Source organism: Xiphophorus maculatus, chromosome 14, assembly GCF_002775205.1.
Source record: "Xiphophorus maculatus strain JP 163 A chromosome 14, X_maculatus-5.0-male, whole genome shotgun sequence".
NCBI classification, from domain to species: Eukaryota; Metazoa; Chordata; class Actinopteri; order Cyprinodontiformes; family Poeciliidae; genus Xiphophorus; species Xiphophorus maculatus.
Window position 1 is genome coordinate 16,500,608 of NC_036456.1, and position 22,020 is coordinate 16,522,627.

A 22,020-nucleotide genomic window follows, 5' to 3' on the forward strand; every position below is an offset into this window, starting at 1 on the left:
AATGACGAGCCGGTGCTTTATGTTAATTGAGGGGTGCCTAATGCAGTCGTTAGCATGCGTAGCAGCAGATGTGGCGAACCTTAATTCTTTTTCACTACTTCCTCTTGGGCTGGCTTGGATGACATCTCTACATTTTTCACTTGATGAGTTGCTCAGTCAGTCACTGAAGAGAAGCACATTTGCTTCAAGGACGGCAACTTTAGATGCCACCTCGCCAATTCAACGAGACCCTGACAAATTGAGGCTGGGGGGGGGGGGGGGGGGGGGGGGGGGGAAGAGACAAACTGTACCCTGCTGAAGTTTAAACTGGTTGCTGGGCATAAACTTCAGACTCCTTGACTTTATTTACTGTATTTCAGTTCATCTTCATACCAACACTTGTGGTTCATAGCGATGTGGAATGATATTTAACAAAGTAACATCTTAAGTGCTGTTAAAAAGACTCACACCCACTAAACAATCATAATATCTCCTTTAGGAATATTGATCTAGATATACATACCAAGCAACTCTCTCCAGCTCATGTTGGGAGATGCTAAAGTGAGGCATGTTTGTGTAGAATGTTCATGTGTAAAACTAAGTGTTCAATGCAACGTGTAGTACCTCAACTTTAAAAGTAAAAAGTGAGAGAACTACCACCTCTCACTAAACTCTGCTGTTTGGGAAAATTAAGGTTTCTGATGCAGCCACATTGGAAAAAGAAAAGTGAACTGAACCAAAACTTGTCACCATTACGTTTTAAAGCAACAGAGTATGTAGCTTGCTCTGTATAACTGAATTACTCATATGAAACAATGTCAAGCTGAATATAAACATCCATGATACTGAACAAAAACCTGCTAAAGTTCAAATCCAGCTGCATGCCGCGTTCAATCAGTCCAAAACACTGTACAGCATGACATGTGACAAATCCCTCTGAGTGTCTGAGTAGAGAGAATTTCCCATCAGATGCAATTTTAAGATGCATTCGAGTACATCTTGTACACTGGATTGTCTAAACATCAGAACAACTCAAATGTGATTTAAATATTTTTCGTATTCTCAAATTTCTTGCAAAGTCTTTTTGAAAATCTTCTTAGACAACATTTGCATCTCTTGGCATTAGTGGTTTTTATTAAACAGTAACCAGACAAGAAAAAGGGAAAAATATGCAGCAAATGGCCCAACACTGGGTTTTGAACCAAGTTGAGGGCTTCAGCATCTGAATATGGTGCTTTCACTCCACCATCTGAACCACACAGCGCCCAGCATTTGCTAACTGTATCATCCACCTTACCTGCTTAGCCCTGATTTTAAACAAAAAGTCAAACTACAGTCTAGTATCATGCTACAGCATGTATTTGTTTAGAAGTTTCTCTTCAAACAAATTTGAACAAACCACTAATGTACCAAGCCATGACTTTAACCAAAGTACATACATACCAAGGTTTTTGCTTACTGTTTGTGTACGACAATTATCTTCTATCTATCCGTCCATTTATGTCTTATCAAAACAAAAAAAAAGAAAAATGGGGTGAGGATTTACATTCAGCCCAGTTAACTCCTTTTAATGCAATTGGCTTTTTAAAGTCGCCTAATTAAAGAGAGTTGACCTGTGTGTGACCTAATCTCAGTATAAATTCTGATCTTATTTGAGGCCCTCAGAGGTTTGTTAGAGAACATCAGTGAACGAACAGAATCACAAAAATACAGCAGACAGTCAGAGATAAATTTAAGAAGAAGTTTAAAGAAGAGGTTAGGTAATAAATCAACAGCACAAACTTTGAACGTCTCACAAGCACATTTCAGACCATCATAGTTTGAACTGTGCTCAATAATCATCACAAAGTCACAAAAAAAAAACATTGCAGAATTTTCTGGAAAAATATAAAGAAGAAAGCAATTGTTGACAGAAAGCCAGAAGAAGTCCACAAGAAGAAGTTGTTCTGGTTAGACCAGTGAGAGGAAAACTTAGACTACATATCTTAATAAAAATACCATCACAAAAGAGAAATGATGGTATAATCAAGCTATGGGACAGAGAAGTTTCTTAGAGTTGATTGGAAGATGGATGAAGCTAAACAAAGGGCAAGCCCAGAAGAAAACTTGTTGTAGAATGGATAGAGCTTCACCTTGTAGATGGAAAGTGATGTTAAACAAGCAGCTCGAGCTACAGTGGTATCCTTTAGATCAGTGGTCACCAACCACCGGGCCGCGGACCGACCAATTGGTACCGGGCCGCGCAAGAAATAATGAACTACTTCCGGATCTTTTATTTTGAAAATCCTAAACCGGATTTTACCGGTTACGTCTTGCGCGTCAAAATTGAGCCAACTTGCAGCAGAATTAGTAACAAAACAGCATCGGAGTACTGCGCGCACGCGCACCCCACCCCAGCAAAATTGCGAAGGGCTGACCGGTCCGCGCGACTAAAAAGGTTGGGGACCACTGCTTTAGATCAAAATATTGTTATGTATTACACCTAATTCCACTTCTGATTCCATGTCAAGTCATAAACGGATGCTCACAAGTGTTCTCCATTCAGTTTGGCTAGGTTAGAGCTGTTTTGCAAACAAAACCAGGCAAAATCTCCCATGTTAAAGATAAAGACAAACTTTCTTTCTCAGTTACAAAGGCCTGACAGCGGACCTGCATGGGTCAACATTCATATTTCAAACATCACAAGATCCAACAGCAATTCAGTGACTCTAAAAGTCACGCCATCCGGTCTGAGTCGAGTATTTTTTGATGTATCACAATGTGCTCAACTTCGACAGAGAATAAATACTTTCGCTGCTCATTTCAGTCTGATCTGGCTCAATTAGCAGGGTTGTAGCAATGACTCATTCATCAACACTGTCCTCTATCAGCTGTTGGGGCTGAGTGTTTGCTCATTCGCTGGCACTGGTGATGGTCTTGTATTCTCTCAGATCCCAAGCCAACAGTGTGACAGTGCAGCTGGAGATGCTACTATGGCGATGAGCCCATCTGAATAGAAACTGGCACACAAAAAAGGAGGAGCTCTTTCGTGTCTGTATCAATAAGAGTGTGAGATAAAATGAGAAAGAATGAGATGCGTAACATACCTTTACAGAGTTTTTGCACACTTTTGAGTGTAGGGATAAAACGCTAGGAATGAAGCTTCCCCCCAACTCACAGGGCGTGAGTAATACTCCAGATATAATTTAGAGCACACATGCTTACAAAAGCAGCATATGTTGTGTGAGTCAGTTCTGCGCTAAAGCTGAGAAAAAAGGAATAGATGGGAGGAAAAAATACTTTCCACCTTTTTAGCTCTCTTATTTTCCCCCATCTGGCCTCCCCTTACTCTCTCCCTCGCTTGCTTCCCGTAAGCGATTTTGTACCAACGGAGCTGCCTTACCTTTCTTCCAATAGCGCCGTTTGGGTTATTTGGTGGAGGCGGCTCAAAGATTTTCTGCTGCTGCTGCGGTGGTAGGGTGGAGTACAGGGGGATGATTTTCATATCGCCGACTTGGGGCCCCAGGTTGTCGACCTCACGCTTGATTCGCTTGCAGGCTTCGTCGATTTCCTGAAAGATGAAAGGACCACAATTGTTTCCTGAACCTCCAGTGTACGCAAACACAAAACCAGGCAGGTTCTGAGCAACACCTGGATTAACAATGGAAGTGGGCGGATGCGGCAGAGGGGAAGAAATAAAACGGGAGCCGGGGAAACCGTGGTTCCCTGCTACAGTACATTTGTTCTAACTATCGTTCCATCTGATGGAGGAAATTAAACTTGGACTGCAGCATGCTTTGCTGAGCTCCCTGTGGCTCTGTTGTCAAATGCAGCAATCATGGAAAACATAGACGAGCACGCTCGGAAGGCACAAACGCGCAGAGCCAGACACACTCAAACGGGGTTCATTATTCCACAGCGCAGTATTGTAGAGGGGAATGTGATATGAGACTGCAGCATTGATGCATAACCAGCGGCAAATCATGGCAGATCAGTTTAGTGGAGCTGAACGTTCAAGAGCCGGTGGGTTGGCAGACAGAAGCCGTGAGTAGCGCCAGGAATGAGGATAGGAAATACAAAATTGGAGCCTATTCTCTAACAGCATATTAAATGTAATAGGAAAAATACATTATAAATATTTCACAAAGCCTTTTGCCTAACATAAAGATTGATTCATTTTTATTTCATTCTAGTGTAACACACAGACAATTCCATCTGTTAACAACTGTTCAAAGTTCTGAACAGTTTGCAGCATAAAACAAAGCTGTCAAAACATTTAGTTTTTTTTTGTTTTTTTTTTAAGCTAGTCCCAGTTAGGAACCATTTCATTATGTTCCAAACAACAATCATTTCATCTTCAACGTGCTGCAGTTCCTCCGTGCGATACCTTGCTGCTTATGCTGTTGCACCACCTACAGGCCCACGGGAGCATTGCAGCAGCTTCTCAAAGAGTTGCAATGAAGGCACTCAGAGTAACAAGCCTAAAATGTATGCCTCAGAACAAGTACTAGAAGCAACAACGGTTTTTAAGAGCGTACCAAAGATCCAGCCAAAAAAAGCGACATGTATGACTGTTTATCAACATTCTGTTCCTAAACTTGTTTGAGGAAAACTGATAACGCTATGATAAAGTACCTCTCAAACTTTTTCAAGTTTGACAAGTTCACTTGAAGATTTTTTTTAAAATCACTTTGGGATGATTTGTTACAAGACACAATCTATGTCATGAATTTTTATTCAGCCCACGGGGGAGCCAACTGTTTTCATAATTAGAATAGTCATTTATATAGTTTAAACTTTGTTCAAAACAAATGGAAGTTGTTCCACAACTGCAAACCTACAAAGATTCATTTAAAATGACAGGCGAGGCAAGCCCATTGTGAAAGACTATTCAGAGAAAAGCCATCGTTGGCAACAAGCTGTAAGAAATCCCACTCGCAGATTACCACAAGTCTACGTAGAGTACACAGCAAAACATCTGGAAGAGTGAAATGTGCTCAAAACCAGCACTGCACATTACCATCCCCACACTGAAACATGATGGTAGCACTATCATTTCACTTTTCAACAGCAGGAACAGTGAAGTCGGTCAGAGTTGATCCTCTTGAGAGGCTGCAGAAGACTGAAGACGAGGACACAGATTCACCGTTCAGCAGGGCAAAGAGCCTAACGACAGCCAGAGCTACAATGCAATGTTTTGGAATATTCAAATGAAAGAATATTCTAGTTCAAGTTCTGCCCGGATCACAATTGAGAATCTATGGTGATACTTTTAAATTGATCAGACAAATCACCATCCTAAAGAAGAATGGTCAAAAATGTTGGCAGTGTAAATACAAAAGCAACTACAGAGTTCTAATTGTAAAAGTAAAGTAAGAACCCAATGACAAATATTTAAGTTTGACAGAATGTGAATAAGTCCAAGGTATATAAAAAAGCTTTATGCATCTTCAGTGCCTTCTTAGACAGTGATGTGCAGTATACTTGTCATTAATAACAGGTTTTAGCCATTTATTGAAATCCTTGTTTTCATGACAAACCTTTTAGTTGATCTCCTATTACAACAGATAAAATAACTTTTTTTTTTATTATTTTGTCTAAAATTTACAATAACCCAGTTAAAGGTGCTGAATTTTGCGTGTTTACAAGAAAACTGAATGTTTATGATCATAAGGGAATAAATTACTTCCAACAGGGCTGTTTACATTATGGGTTTTGTAGTTTTGTCACAGCATAATAACACTCTAATTGCTCAGTCAGAACTACAACGCATGGAAGAAATGAGTGATGCTAGAAGATTAAAAAAAAGACAAAGGATCTATGATGGAACTAATTTAACATGTAATTTAAAACATCCTATGAAAAATCTGGATATATCTAAGACTTTTTAGGGCCTAATATTGAGAAGATTAAATTTTAGACTTTTTAATACCCTGCAGAAGCCTGGATTTCCATTTTTTCCCATCAGGACTGCAAATAGGTTATTAGCCCGGTTTGTCCTCTTGTTCATCAAATCAAGTCGGGCCTCTCCGATGGCCATGTGCCTCTTAATCAACACGCTGACACGTGGAAAACGCTAAATCTGAATGGATCGGTAAAATTAGCCTCAGTATTAATAGCCTATCAAGCTTCTGGATGCAGCAGCTGCCACGAAAAAAAATAAATAAATAACCTCTTTGCCAAAGCGCTGGAAGCAAGCTGGCTGCCTGTCCTATAGGGATTTGAAGACAAAGTGTGTGTGTACGCGTGTGTGTGCGTGTGTGCACGTGCATAAACATTTGTCCAGCATTGGGAACCCATCCACCAGCTCTCCCTGTGACCCCAGAAGCAAGAATCTAACTAGCCAAGCTAAAGTACCAACACATTTGGGCACCCTTCTTGACAAGCAAACAACACCCCCGCCCCAACCCCCACAAATCCTCCTGTTTTTTTGATGTTAGCTGCTGAGGGGGAAGCTTAAATATTAGGACTTATCTACTCTCGACAGCTGTGATAAGTTTCAACTTTCTCATTTGTAGCTGGCGCTTCAGTTCTGTTTGTTTGTGGAAGCCAAATATCTCTCAGAAAAGCTGTGGAGGAGAGAGCTACGTGGCCGTTTGCTCTTGCTTCCCCTCTGATATAAATTAAACAGTCAGATAAAAAGAATCTATGGCTTTGCCATGGATCTGCCTCCAAATCATTAGTCTACATCAAAGTTGCTGGGAGACTGAAGAGGTTAAGAAGCGCTTGAGGGGCACACTGCTGCACCCTTTGAACAGCCATCTCTGCCAGACCTACAACACATTAACTTCTTTAACCCAATTAGGAGAGGGTGATAATGAACTCACCATGGGAGTGCTCTCTGTTATGCCTGAGCTTTACACAGCGTGGGTTTGTGGAATATAAATCAACAAATTACATCTAACCACAAAAAAAAAAGAGAAAATCTTTAACACTTTGGCTGCAAATATCTTAGACTTTTTCCTAGTCAGTCACGGGAGGGACGATCAATGTTTCAGCTGGGATACCACTTATTCTAAAATCAATTACCAATCCTCAAAGGAGACCACTTCAAACACTACGCCGCCCAATGACTTGATCTTGTTTGTAACAAGCCGCATATCGATCTTGGTTTGACAAATTAATACTGACGTAGGTGTTCTACAACAGCCAAGCTGGTGTCAAATGCCAGATAATTACTGGTAATAAACAACCAGCGGGAAAATGTGACTGGGGAAGTCAGAACAACATGACATCATTTGAGTGGCCAACACGGCACTTGCTTCTCGGACTGCAGGTTTACTGGTGGTTCCTCCAGTTTCTAAAAATAGACTGGGAGGAATAGGCTGCTCTCCAGTGGAAATAGCTCCCAGTTTTTGTCCAGGTGGCAGACACCCTGTCTACTTTCACTTTCCTTTTTGATAAAGCTTACAGTTAAAGCGGTTCAGATTAGCCTAAAATATCTCTCCAGTTATGCTGCTACAGGTTTGGGATTCTGGAGGACATACATTGAATCCGGAAACTTTTCACAGTGCTGCACTTTTTCCATATTTCATTGAGTCACAGTCTTATTCCAGATTGCAGTAGATTAATCTATTTCCCTAAAATTCTAGTTGCCACCATTCATGCTAAAAGCACTTTGCTTTACAAAATCATAAACAATACACCCACAAGATAAAAAACAAACAATATGTACTGTCACCTGAGGTCAAGAGTGATGTGGAGTCTCCCAGTTCCTGCTACATTAAAGCAAACCCATACCATGCTGCAGCCACCACCATGCTTCGCTGTAGGTAAGGTATTGGCCTCTATAACACTTGGAATGTTTGGAGGAAGCACGACGCCTGCATTACATATTAACAAGTTTACATTTCATGAAGAAGGAAGTTGCGTTCAGAGTCTTCTGCAGATATTTTTGTGTCGCTTCCTTTAGTGTTTCTTGGTGCAGCTCCATCACAGGCGAAGGGGTAAACAAGTTGCTCAGTGGGTTTGGTTTGTTTGACAGAGTGCAGAGTGAAAGCAAACCGCACCAACTGAAAATATAACAATGTTGCAATTTTGGTCCCGAATCAAATCAAGTCTCCTGGACTTGATATACCCTAAAGCATCTGCATTGTATAACTGCATCTCATAATATGTTCTAGATGTAGAGAAAACAGCTGGCTCCTTTAAGTCAAGTCTGAAAACATTTATTTACTCCAGCTTGCAATAGAGATCAAAAATCACTATCGGTTCGTTTTGTCTCTTAGTGTTTTTGATTTTAACTGTTTATGTGGTGCATAAGTTTCATGTGATGCTTAAATGTTGTATATATTTAATATATTTATTGATTTGTTGTAATTTTCTGCGCCTGTGTCGTTTTGTTTGTCTGTAAAGCACTTGGATTTAAAGTGTGCCTTAATGAAATAAACTTGTCTAACCTAAAATACCAAAATTTTGTCCAATGTGTGTATCTGTCTCCACCAGTGATGCTTGCCAATACAACCACTTTTGATTAAATGTTCTCCAACAGTATTCCGTCAAAGAGCTGAGAAACTAATCATGGCAGCAAAAGGCGCTGCTGGATCCGACAGGCTTCTCCTCTCCACTGATCAGGAGATTGAGACATTTGTTGGTGCTTTTCTGCGCGTGTGTGTGTCCACCCAGCTGTGACCAAATTCATCACTTTGGGCATGGACCCTGCCCTCCATTACACATCAGTGGACGACATTTGCAGGAGGGGGAAAAATAATGACTTAATTTCAGAGATTTGTGAGAAGGTTGGAATCTGGGTCACTTGTCTTCTTTTTCTACATTTGCAGCACAAATCCTGATGATTCCCAAAGAGCCAGAGTCACAGACAGCTAAGTCATTTATTCATCAAAGGATTGGAGATATTTCGTCAAATGTGCCTATTTTTTCATTTTCCATGGACACTGTTAACATTTAGGATTCATAGGGGTAAAAGTACACTTTTTAATTCTAAGGTATTACCAATTAGAACATTTCTAAATAGTCCAAATTCTATCATTCTAAAAATGGAACATGAATCTGGACAAGTCTATGTGTGGTAGAACACTAGCAATCCGCATCACGCGTAAACAACCTGCAGATTAAAGCTTGGCGGTTGCAGCACCATGCTCTGGGAATGTTATACCTCAGCTGAGTCAGAGAGGCAGGTGAGGAATTAAATGCAGGGCAATTTTTGAGAAAAAAAAATCTGTTAGTGGCTGGAAAAGGTTTGAGATAACTCTAAACATACATACAGAGCTTAATATAATGGCTAAGATCACAGCATATTAATGTGTCAGAATGCACAAACTGAAAATATGAGGAAAGTCTTGCTTATTGCTATTCAAAGACACTTTCCATTCAACAAGACTGAATTGTAGCCGATCTGTCACAAAGAATGGGCAAAAATGATTTCAAAGCTGGTAGAGAGATAATACATATGACTTGAAATTAATTGCAGCAAATAGCTCAACAACGTATGCACATGTGGAGGCTGAATACAAATGCACCAAACTTCAGATTTTTATTTGTAAAATATCTCAAAATATCACCCATCCTTTTTTGTTTATGCTTCATTATGTTGCCTTTTTAGTATTGGTCCCAACAATGTTCACCAACCTGAGGCTCCCTGGGCTTTCCACAATTGCTCTTTAAATTTTGGCTAGAAACTACAACTAGTACTTTTAAACTTACAGTAGATATAATAACAAATCCTTGTTTTAGCAGTTTTTCATTTTTTCCTGGAATAACTGCATTTAATTCCCACAACAGAATGACACTAAATATACCAGTAATATTGTTTAAGATCAATTTTTCACTTATTGGTTTTGAAAATGTGTTTGTACATACTTTTCCATAAATATCAACATTACTTCAAAGTAAATGTATGTATTCCCTTTTAGCATAAGCTTTTTTTTTTTTCACCTGTAAGTTGAAATAAAATGGTGGTTCTTTAAAAAGAATGTCAACAAATTCCTATGGTAGACATTTATCAAAAAATGTTACGTTGTCTTTTTCAAAAGGTCTTGTAACGTCTATGGCTTTAAACTAATTTCATTTAGCTGGACTGATGGCTAGAATAGTTCTTAATCAGATTAAATGCCAAGAAAGTATACTGAACTTTTTCATGGGGTAAGGATACTTTTGCAAAACACAGCACGCTGAAAAAACTCTGAACATTTAAAAATTCATACAACTTCTAAATGATTATAAGTTTTGCAGAGGGAAAATCCAACTTGTTAAGATCATTTAACCTTCCATTTCCTCTGTAAGAGCAAATGTTAATGCCGTGCATAAACTATGCCCCATAAAACCTCAATGAACTGAAGCAACTTGTAAAGAGGCAGCCAATATCCCATCACACAGAGTGAGAGGCTGATAAGGTCATATAGAAGGTAAATACATCATGTAGTATACTTATTTATACATACACTGTAGTAGCTCATTAAGTTTTCATTTTAGGTGAAATTTAGGAACAAAATTATTTTTTTTAATGTCATGATGCATAAACTTTAAGAACTAAAATAGGGTGTGCGTTGGGAATGCACAATACATAAGTATATTGTTATTGCAGTATAAGCGCCTGCATTATTAATACTGCTCAAGACTGGAATGCAGTAATTGTTGGACTAATGTATTTCCAGTGTCGTGAATTCATGCGTGAATGGAAATTTAGTATTCTGCCTGTTGGTTGGAGCCTTACTGCAGTAGAAGTTCACAGCTGACATAGTACAAGGTCCAAGACGCTAAACGTCACAAAGAGAATAAAAGAAGGGAGGAAATGTGCATGTATCGAACTTGTCATTATAGTTACCGATACTACCACTGAATTATTTACTAAAATTATGTATAAGAAATAAAATAGATTGTTATTCTGGCTACCTAGGCAAGCAGGTATGCAGGGGTTTTTTTCCACAAGGAAGGAAGAAAAGAAGGTAAAACATTAGGAAGGAAGGTGGAAGACAGTGACTAATGGATGTATGTAAGACAGGATGAACATAAGGAGGGACATAAACGAGCCAAAGGGGAAATGGAGACAAGAAAGAAAGAAAAAGCACAAAAATAGATAAGACATGTTTTTCTATACTTATCCAGATTTGGAAAATAAAAAACCCAATAACAAAAAAAATATTGGATATTTTCCAGGAATCCTCTAAACCAGGGGTGGGCACTCCTGGTCCTCGAGGGCCGGTGTCCTGCAACTCTTAGATGTCTCCCTGGTCCAACACACCTGAATCCAACAGCTGAATCTCCTCCTAAGTGCAGTCAAGTTCTCCAGAGTCCTGTTAACGACCTCATTATTTGACTCAGGTGTGTTGAAGTAGAGATGCATCTAAAAGTTGCAGGACACCGGCCCTCGAGGACCAGGAGTGCCCACCCCTGCTCTAAACCATAAAACATTTGTTTCCCCATATTGTCTGGGGGAGGTACCTCCTGTCCAGTGAGGAAGAGCAGAATGTCCCCCTCTTCTTCCTCGCACATGTGGATCTGGATCACGGTGCGGATGGCCGCCTCCAGGTAGTCTCGCTCGGGCTGCGGTGTGTAAAAAATCTCCACGGGGTGCGTGCGTCCAGGGATGGTTAACAGCGGGCAGTTGTCAAAGTACACTTGGAACTTCCCGGCGTCCAGCGTCGCACTCATGACGATGACCTGAAAACGGGACATGGCAGCTTATCGGCGAGGCACACAGTGTTCATGCGAAAAATGAAAGTTATGAGTTTGTGTAACAACAGGTCTGAGCATTTAAGAGAAAAAATGTTTTCGTTGTCTTGCCAATTATGCATTAGGACAAGTTCTACGCAGACAAGGGTGGAATTAAAGTTATGATTAATGTGTCTGCGTCCTTCTACGGCATGAATGATGCAACAAATTTTCATTTTAAAAGAGAACCCTGGCACAAACCGAATACAGAGTCTATAATGTACACTTGGGCATTGCAATCCAAGTAACCGATCTACAAAGATGTATGGCAGAACCTGTTCCTGTTGCTAGGTACACGGTGTTCTTAAACAGAGCCATTAGACTGTGTGCATTAGGATTCTGATGGGAAACATGTCTCCCATTTTCAATCTCTAATATTTTCAGGGGCCAGCGTCTCTGCATTTCGCTTTACGCTCTGCAAGAGATCCTAATTGCTCTTAATCAAGGCAAATTAAACTTTCAAATTTGGTGAGCGATAGGGATGAAGGAGATAAGGGGAGTGGGTGGATGATCATTCCCAATAACCTAGAGCTCATTTAACAGTCTGCGAACAACAATCTAACCTTTGATTTCACTCTGACAAACAACTAGTCATTATCCATCTGCTTTATGAAAATTATATCTGGCACATGCTAGACCATAAAACTTCTGCCTGCCTTTACGATCAACCCTTCGATGCCGACAGTTGCTGTTTTCCTCCTGAAAACGGTAGGTGATTCTAGGAGCGATCTATGCTGCTACTGCGGTGCAGAAAAATGGGTGTTCCTGAGTCTAACAGCAGCATTTCTCTTTCCACAACATGGAGACTCAGTCAGAAAAACACAACAACAAGAAAAAGGGACAGAGGTGAGAAATAAATCCTCTCCTTCTCTGAATTCATCCTTGGAGGGAAGTAATATTTAGGGCTGAAATGTAGCTTTACGAGAGATAAACTCATAATATTTGTGGGAAACCAAAGGTTACGTCTGTGAAATAAATCTGCAAGTCGTAAAAACAACTGCAGCACCTGATCCTGAAATTACATCCTAAAAATAAAACAGAAAATAAACAAAAACTCAGGAGATTTCTGTGAGCTGGTTTCTACCTTGAGGTCAGACCTCTGGCGGACTACTTCCTTGAGAACCCCCATGAGGATGTCTGTGGCTAATGTGCGTTCGTGGGCCTCGTCCAGAATGATGACACCATAGCGCTCCAGCAGGGGATCGTTCATAGCCTCCCGCAGCAACATTCCATCTGTCATGTACCTGAGCAAAAAGAGGATACGGTGCCAACACTAACTATGCAGTACACTGATTCTTTATCATCATCTACAGCTACAATATCTGATAAAACCTGCTTAAAATAAAGAAAAAAAAATGAGAGATACATTTTCCCTTTCAGACATATTTATAGTTACCCATACCTTAGACCAGGGGTGGGCACTCCTGGTCCTCGAGGGCCGGTGTCCTGCAACTCTTAGATGTCTCCCTGGTCCAACACACCTGAATCCAACAGCTGAATCTCCTTCTAAGTGCAGTCAAGTTCTCCAGAGTCCTGTTAACGACCTCATTATTTGACTCAGGTGTGTTGAAGTAGAGATGCATCTAAAAGTTGCAGGACACCGGCCCTCGAGGACCAGGAGTGCCCACCCCTGCCTTAGACACAGAGATAGAACAAGTAATACACAGACTTCTAAACTTCTAAAAAAAAATAACCGATAACATCAACTCTAATATTACTAAACACTTAAAAAGCAGTTGGTTGGGTAATGATGGCCACATTTCAAGATGCTGCACAGCAAATAATTTTAACATTAATATTCCAACTTTTTAATATTATATTTTAATTCATTAAACTTAAAATATAAAAAAGGTGGCAGTACAGGTATATGTATTTGTGCGTTCCAGTTCGGCTCCACACTTTTTTTTTGTTAAAGTTACAATTTAAAAAAAAATAAAGATATGGCAGAAAATCCATTTGCTTCAATTTTAAATGAGCTTAGTTCTAAAAGTTTTAAAGTTTTTCCACAGGTCTCAAGGTTCAATGTAGGAGGATACTTCAGTTAGGTGGTGATAAATGGACAGAAGGATATCAGGGTACCTGAGAAGGAGACACTCAGTTGCTTATCAGTGAGCTGATGGTAAAAACAGAACTGAATGCACTGAATAGGATTAGAAACATTTTCTCGTTATGTTTTTCTCCATAAAATGTTGGAGAAGACTTTTAAACTGGCATGCAAACTCATCGTTTGACAGATGATTGCATGGGTTAATGTGCAGGTTTAATGTTTAGTCGTGTAAATAATGTTAATGAATCACATTTAGATCAGGCAAATTCATAAAGCATAGCTACAGTTAATAAATGCAATTTACACATGGGTTATAATTATAGATTAGAGACACAGATAGTTTCCAGATTTACCTTAAATTTTGCACTCATCCGAACATTCAGGCTGTCTTTAAGTGCGTAGATAGTATAGATTTTATATTTTGTACTTTTATATTTTGTCGTTGCTTCTATTTCAGTTTTGCGGTACAAAACAAGCACCCAATTTTAAAAACAAAGCCAACTAATAATTTCAGTTTAGAATGATCAGTTACTTAATAAGTTAAGTCACTATATAAATCATCATCATCATCAAAAGCAGCCGAATTTTAATGCCCCAGTGAAATTTTATGTAATAACTACTTACTTTAATACAGTTTTGGCAGAGCTGCAGTCCTCAAACCTGATGGAATAGCCCACCTCTTGACCCAGCATGACATCCATCTCATCTGACACCCTCTGGGCGACGCTCATTGCCGCCACCCTCCTGGGCTGGGTGCAGGCCACCGCTCTCCTAGGCCCCTGCAGTGAACGCACCATGTCTACACACCACTGTGGGATCTGCAGGACAGGAGAAAAGTTTGATTTTGTTAGGGCTTCACACGAGCAAAAATAAACAGAGCAATGTACCACTGAACACTTGCTTAGTTAATGGGCTTAAATCATTAATATATATATATATATATATATATATATATATATATATATGTGTATATATATACGGTACAGACCAAAGGTTTGGACACACTTTCTCATTGAATTCAATGAGAAAGTGTGTCCAAACCTTTGGTCTGTACCGTATATATATATATATATATATATATATATATATATATATATATATATATATATATATATATATAATTTGCAATATATATCAATGGTTTAAATGCACATATTGTTTTGAAAAGGAAGATTCTAATGTTATTACTGGGAGTTTCACAGTTTTCCATTCTAATTTGAGAACTACAAATTACATGAAAAAATGTCTTTATTCTTTATTCTTATTCCCAAAAAATTAAAGTTGATCTTTTTCAACAAGAAAATGCATAGCGGTTCCAGTTAGACGCTACTTTCCTGGTTCATCTTTGGTTACAAATGGGATTTTAGAAATAAATAAGTTTTAAAGTTAAGTAGCATGTAGGTCACTAAAAAGTAAAATCAGCATAATGAAATAAACTCAATTTCTTTTAAACTTTTGCTTTTTTCCAATCTATCTAAGTAAGTATTTGTATTTGGGGGGGGAAAAAGTTAATTTCCCCAACTTCCATGCATCAGTAAACTGCATAAAACGTACCCAAATATTCACAGCACAGATTTTTAAGCATCATCAGTGCAGAACGCATCGACACACTTAAACCACTCCACTTTGCAGGATCGTTTATATTCATCTCAGGATGAGGCAGAGACTCAGTGATTTACTCTAATCTTCTCCTGCAAATTTAAAAAAAAGAAAGAAAGAAAAAAAAAACCACACACACTCAGCCTGGCTGCTTGCTTAAACCACTTAAGATTTAACTGGCAAGTTTAGCTAACTGGGAATCAAATCTTAAAACAACCCAATGAAAATACATGAATCATTCATACTATCAATATATTTTTATGATAACATTAAAGCAATTTTAACCACCCAGAGCCAGGCTCTAAATTTACTGTGACACAGTTGGGTCAGTTCATTAAAAGTCTGGTTTAGGGGGGCAACTGATGGCTGCTGCATTTCAAAATTTTAGCGTGCCCCATGCCTCTACCTGCGTGGTTTTTCCAGAGCCCGTCTCTCCGACCAGCACGAACGACTGGTTCCGCATCAGGATTTCTGTAAAGACGTCTTTGTACTCCCAGACTGGGAGCTGCAGCCGCTTCTTTAGGATCTCATGGTAGCGTGGTGTGTGGGGCAGGTTGGTGAAGGGGTTTATCTGCTGCTGAACGGGAGTTCGGTTCACAAAACTCCAACTGGCTGCAGCCGAGGCGACGGGGTCATCGCCTGACTTCACGTCTCGGCCCCTGTTACAGTTCCGATCCCGGTTCCTGTCACGATCACCGTCTCTGTCACGCCTTTAACAGGAGGAGAATGAAGTTAGGATTTAATAAAACACCACAGTCGAAAGGAAACACTTCAGCTTCCATTTAGGCCAACAGCGAGAAGAAAAAAAAAAACCTGTGGACAAATGTTAACCATGTCAAGCTCTTCTTTTGTAAAAATACTATGAAAAGGTTACTGCACATTCTTTTTCACACTGGCAAATAGATGTCTAATCAAGTATAGCATGCAAAGGTCATGAATAAACTAATTGCTTGGAGCATTTTTCCTGTTACAAAAAGACCTATTTATCAGCTTCAGTGCACAAATTTGAAACTTTTACATTGTCGAAAAAGCTATTAAGTGCTTTGTGTCACCTTTATATTACAACACTAAAAAGAAAATCCCACAACTGTTCTGAGGAGAGCTGATAAGACTCATTGGAAATGTTCAAACAATGCATGCAAAAGGTCACCACTAACTAAAATGTAATTCCTTCACTTCTTCAAATTATTACTTATTGGTCAGTTATTGACGCACTATTTATATTTTTGTTGTCCCCAAAAGTAACAGTTTTTCTCTGTATGGGGACATTTCTTTACATGATGAAGTGATGATAAATCCATCCATACCCACTTATCCTTGCAGGGTGACCCAACAGTCGTGTTTTTGGACAGCAGAAGGAAGCTGGAGTACCCAGAGAGAATCCTACCATGCACAGGGAGACCATGCAACTTCTATGTAAAAAGATCCTCGTTATGGATCATTCTCTACGCTTTTAAAAATTATTGCATTAGCTCTTCAGCATTTCAAGTTCTGCAGAAGCCTGCAAATGACCAGTTTCTTAATTCAGGCGTGGTGAACCAGGGAAACATAGAAAATAATGGTGTCCAAACTTTTTGCCACTCATCACACGGCAACCCAGTGACACACAACCATGCACACACACCTAAGAGCAGTTTAATGAAACCAGGGAGAAAATTACCTGTATGGACAGTGGGAGGAAGTACACTGGACCATTTTTCATTTTTATCTGTTCAAAGATAAGCTTTGCATGCACTATATTTGGAGAAATTAGCCTCAAGAATACGTAAATCATTGTAAATGTAAAACAAAAAAGGGTCAAATACTACTTTTTCAATAAAATGCTCCTTTGATTACACAGTTGTATATTATTGGTGGGTTTGAATGCTTTTTCTATTCTGTAGGGGTTATTTCTTCACTCTAATATTAAAAAGCACTTGCTGTATTCGGCCACGTTTAGCCATTTATAGGGCCTTTGGTGGCCCTATAAATGATGGCATTACAACAGAAGTAAAGCATGTCGTAAGTAAAAGACAAATTACACCAAACAATTTTCATTCTTTAAAGAATATAATTCATCACCACGACTCAAACTATAAACTTTTTAAAACATCAATCTGTTCTGGTGGGTCAAGTTGCTACTATCTGTAAACTACAGTCAAGGTGCCACAAAAAAATCATCACAAGGTCCACAAATGGTTTGCACTTTGATCATCCACTCTAGTTTCAATCAGGTATGGTCACCGAGGGTCACTCTAAAACATGAGAATGTATCCATATAATCAAGAAACACTGTTGGAACAAAGTTACACTCTCCAGCGAGCACAAAACTATTTCTACTTAGGGATACTGTCTAGAAGCAGCGTTTCCCCAAATATGTTCCTCTAAAAGGTGAAGCAAAACTTTGACCCTCAGCTCAGTTTAGAGGTATTACAAACACTGTTTAGAAAATATTTTTAAAAAATAGCTAAACGCTCACATTTTCTCTGAACTTCTTAAATAAAAATGGACATCTAGCAAGGTGCCTATGTACACTGTGAGGGAAAAAAAGGGTCATGCATTTATTAAAACATGGAAAGTCTGTTCCAGAATGACCTTTCTACTTTAGCTTTAGCCACCCTAGCATGCTAACACTACTGGCAAAATATTTCATTACTGCGTTTCTATTTTTTAAACACTGCAAGCTACCTTGAGCGCCTTCCTGAGATTTACCCGAATTACTAAATGCCTGTAATTTTTCCAGCTCGCTGTAACTGCATGTTTATCTGTGAAACACTGACAGAGTTAGCTTACAACAATAACAAGCTGCATTCAATCCCAGTAGTTTAACGCTTAAGCTAAAAGGCTAGAGGAACATAAAACAAATGTACCTATTTTAACTTGAGGAATAATCGTACTCTAATGCTAAAAAATGAGGTATACACATGCTGAGACTTGTTTTTGTCCAAAATAATAGCGAATCAATCCATTTAGAGTTTGACCAAACGCTTTAAAACCCGGCTAACACGGCAACTGGAAACTCTTACCTCATAATTATTCAAGATGGTGAAGAAAATAAACCCGAAAGCTGCTACTCTCTCTGAAAATCACTGCGGAAAAATTCCAGGATGTCTTAAATTCAATGGGGGATGATTGCTTTGAAAGTCTAGGTCAAAGCGGATGATCCAGAGCAGCTGGATGCGGAGGAGGATACAGAAGATGCAGGAGAGCTGCGACTACAGCGGAGTCAGCAGAGGCGACCCAAAGCTTAGGGAGGCCTAGAGCAGGATTGGGCCCTCCTGAAAGGTCTTTATAATAAAGCAACCAAACAAAGAAAAAATGTATTGGGCTTTTTTTTTATTGTACAAGTAAATTACTTTTTTTTTTTATCTCAACAGAAACACACAAAAATACTTTAGTGATCAACTCTTTAACATTTGCTGAGCTGGTTTATTTTTTTTTCCATTGAATAACAGTTTAATTTGTTTTTTTTATTCACATCTTCTAACCACAGCCTTTGCAGAATACAATGACTTCTGATTAAGTTGAATGAATATTTGATTCCTACAGCAATGCTGCAATTGTTTATAGTTGTCTGGTCAGCCAAATGCAAACAACTTAAAGAGACCATAGGGAGAAGGAGGCAACAGTGGTAAGAATTTGTCTAGCAACCAACGGGTTTCTGGTTCGAGTCCCCTGTCTGTTGTTGTGTTCTTTGGCAAAACACTTCAGAGGTCAGATGTGCATGGCAACCTCACTACTGTCAGACAGACCTGGCAATAATGTGAATGGGTGGATGACAGAATGTAGCGTGAAGCACTTTCAAGTCCTCTGGTCTTGAGAAAGCACTTCACAAGTACAGGCCAGTTACCATATGGGTTTTTCCCTGACAATAATGTCAGTGACTTTACATTATTTAATAAATCAGAAACAAGGAATAAGAGTTTTTAGATTGAATCAGCTGTAAATACATTTTGGAAAATGCTTATTTGTCTTCTTTTGGTGTCCTGCAGGCATTTCAGGCATACCACAAGACAGTTACAGTGTGTAAAAATGGGACCCAATCAGCACAGATGATTAAATTTTATTGACTATTTCAAAAAACTGTCCAACTATTAAGAACTTTCTTTATGTTTACAACTACCATATTTATCAAGTTGTCTAAATATATATATTTTTAATGTACATTTAAAAATATAAATGTTTTTCATCCACTATTTGGAAATGATACAAGAGAATTTCTCAATAAATAAACAACATTTTGAGATCATTATTATGAGTGAGAATTCAAACATTTCTGTGGGCCCTCTGCTGGTCTAAAGGCTCTAAGTAGTCTTTTCCTTCACTTCTGCCTTGGGCCACCTGGAAGTCAGGATGATGCAACTCATAATCAGCACACACAAACACCCCCCCACACACACACACAGACACACACATATAGCTAAAGATACAGAAAAGTTTAGACTCACTCCAACCTGATCAGTTCAAACTTTTACTGGCTGAAATTCTCTTCTGCCCAGCACTGTTCCACGTGAACTCACCAGTACTCAGTACATGCAGCTGTTTTCACATGGATACACTCCTCAGTTGCATAAATTGAATAAATGTTGATTTATTCAAGCTGTTTCTTTAAATGTCTGAATGATAAAGAACACATTAAATAAACCAAATATTGGTGGTGACATTTGCATACGATGTTTGACTCTCCGTGTAATTTTGACCATGTATGGATTAGATCAAATGCCTCTAAAAATGTACAACTGTGCACCCATTACTTGTTTTTAAAAGTCACAGGAGTTATATGTTTTCTGAACATTTAACACAAAGAAAAATTGATTCAGTTTAATCAATGAAAAAAAAGAAACTAAAACATTTATAATTAATGCCTAAGGTGAGCTTAATTAAATAACTGATGGTGTCACATTTATACTACTAAGACCATAATAATATAAGTTATGAAAAAAGTACAATGTGAATGACCAAATTTTGTTCCTAATATAAAATATTGATCATAATTTAACAATTTTTCAAGAATAAAATATGTATGAAATTCATATTTTCAGACAGTCAAGCTAAATATTTTCAATTGATGCAACTCAAGGATTGACAGAAGGTAATTTTAAAGGATGCTGCTCAGCTTATCGCTTTTAATGTTTTCCATGTGCTGAATTTTTGGAAAATAAATATGTTAAAGCAGCTCTTACCCAAATAAACTTCTTGATGTAATTTTTTTTTTAAATGTAGTCTTGAAGAGCTTCAAATCCCACTTCCAGTGTCTAAAATTATAAAGTGAAGAATAACCTGTCAAAACAAACAATCATTGCTATTGACACAGATAATTACACAGCTCAGACACTGCTCACGGGCTGAATAAAAGTGAATAAGCAGTTCATTTCCTATTGTTGGGAGATTGATGGGGATGATTAAGAAGAAGTGAGAGTCACAACAAAGTCATCATGCTCTAATATTCAGGATATTTTAGGATGCTGTGAATTTCCCACCTTGGAGTCTGTCTCTTTGTCACAGGCTGTTAAATGCATCTCCAATTATCTGTGAAATAGCTGTGGCAGGCAGAGCTTGCAGTAAGCGAATGGATTAGGTAGTAATCACATGAATGCAAACTGCAGTTTAAAAAAAATAAATCAGAAAGCAAAGCTAAAAGTGTCTTATTTTGTTCTATTTTTTTACCGTTTGAAAGCTTGCATCTGTTAAGAATATGGAAATCTGATCTACAGGGGATGAGTACTGCAGCAGCACACCAGGCATCAGAAACTGTTACTATTTCCTGACGGTATTTTAGTTGCGTGTGATTTTCTTTCTCTCCTTTTTTGACACTACAGTTCTCACATTTGTTCTAAACACACAAGGTGAGGCAAATGGAAGAAGCTAGCTGCAGGACAATTAGTGAAGAAGACACCTATCAGAGGCTCCAAAAGGCTTGAGGCTGGGACGAAGGCTTGTCTTTTTGCAGGACAACAACAAAGCATACAGCCGTATATGCAATAAAATGGAAAGAATATTCATGTGTTAAAATACTACGGTCCAGGTCCAGATTTAAATCCAGTTGATTATCTGTAGCAGGACTTCAATTCAGTGCCCCACCCTTTGTCCGACACCCACATTACACCACACCCTATTTTGTTATTCTTCCTCAAAGTTGAGGAAGAGAATACATCTTGAGAATTGAGAATACATCTTGACGCCTAATGTAACACCAGCCATAAAAAGGCTCAGCTTTGAACGGGAACAATGTTGTAGTGGTAGTTGAACTCTTTTGTCAGACCAACATGACAGTAAAATGTAACTTTTTACCGTTTCAAAAAAATTCTTCATCAGATACCCAAACATTTAGGAAACAGCACAAGAATCAAATATTACTTATCATAAATTACACATTTTTGTTTCAGGGTTTCTGGTTCTTTATTCCTTGTCACAATCGACTGGTCGCCACACTTCCTGTTGCCAAAACTAAATCTGACTGCAGCCGCAGGACATCCATCCCATGCTGGGGACGTTGGTGGAGCAAGAGCTTGTGGCCGGCCGATAAGCTGAGAGGCCACGCTGGAGGTCAGCGCATGTCCGTGCCGTACAGTCAGATCGCTATTAAGATTGGAGAAGGTGGGTCAGTGTGATAAGAGCTGACAAGACCTATTGATGTGACATCAGTGATGGGACACCGGCTACAGATGCCTCAGCCTATTTCCAGCAGGAGATTTTCAGGGTTAAACTGATTTCAGAGATCAGAATATTTAGGATGCATTTTCTGCTGGTTGTCAAAGTAGGATAGT

General features: G+C 38.9%; 1 protein-coding gene across 1 annotated transcript in view; it reads right to left on the reverse strand.

The window, feature by feature from the left end:
- LOC102237938 (pre-mRNA-splicing factor ATP-dependent RNA helicase DHX15) overlaps positions 1-18,480 on the reverse strand; it is a 33,606-nt gene extending 15,126 nt beyond the window's left edge. The window contains exons 1-6 of the mRNA XM_023346491.1: positions 18,280-18,480; positions 15,681-15,984; positions 14,300-14,493; positions 12,713-12,872; positions 11,359-11,577; positions 3,362-3,529 (exon numbers count right to left, since the gene is read on the reverse strand). Of these exons, the coding sequence (XP_023202259.1) occupies positions 3,362-3,529; positions 11,359-11,577; positions 12,713-12,872; positions 14,300-14,493; positions 15,681-15,984; positions 18,280-18,284 (1,050 nt within the window). The 5' untranslated portion in view covers positions 18,285-18,480. The remainder of the gene's footprint in view (positions 1-3,361; positions 3,530-11,358; positions 11,578-12,712; positions 12,873-14,299; positions 14,494-15,680; positions 15,985-18,279) is intronic.
- Positions 18,481-22,020: the final 3,540 nt, after the last annotated feature.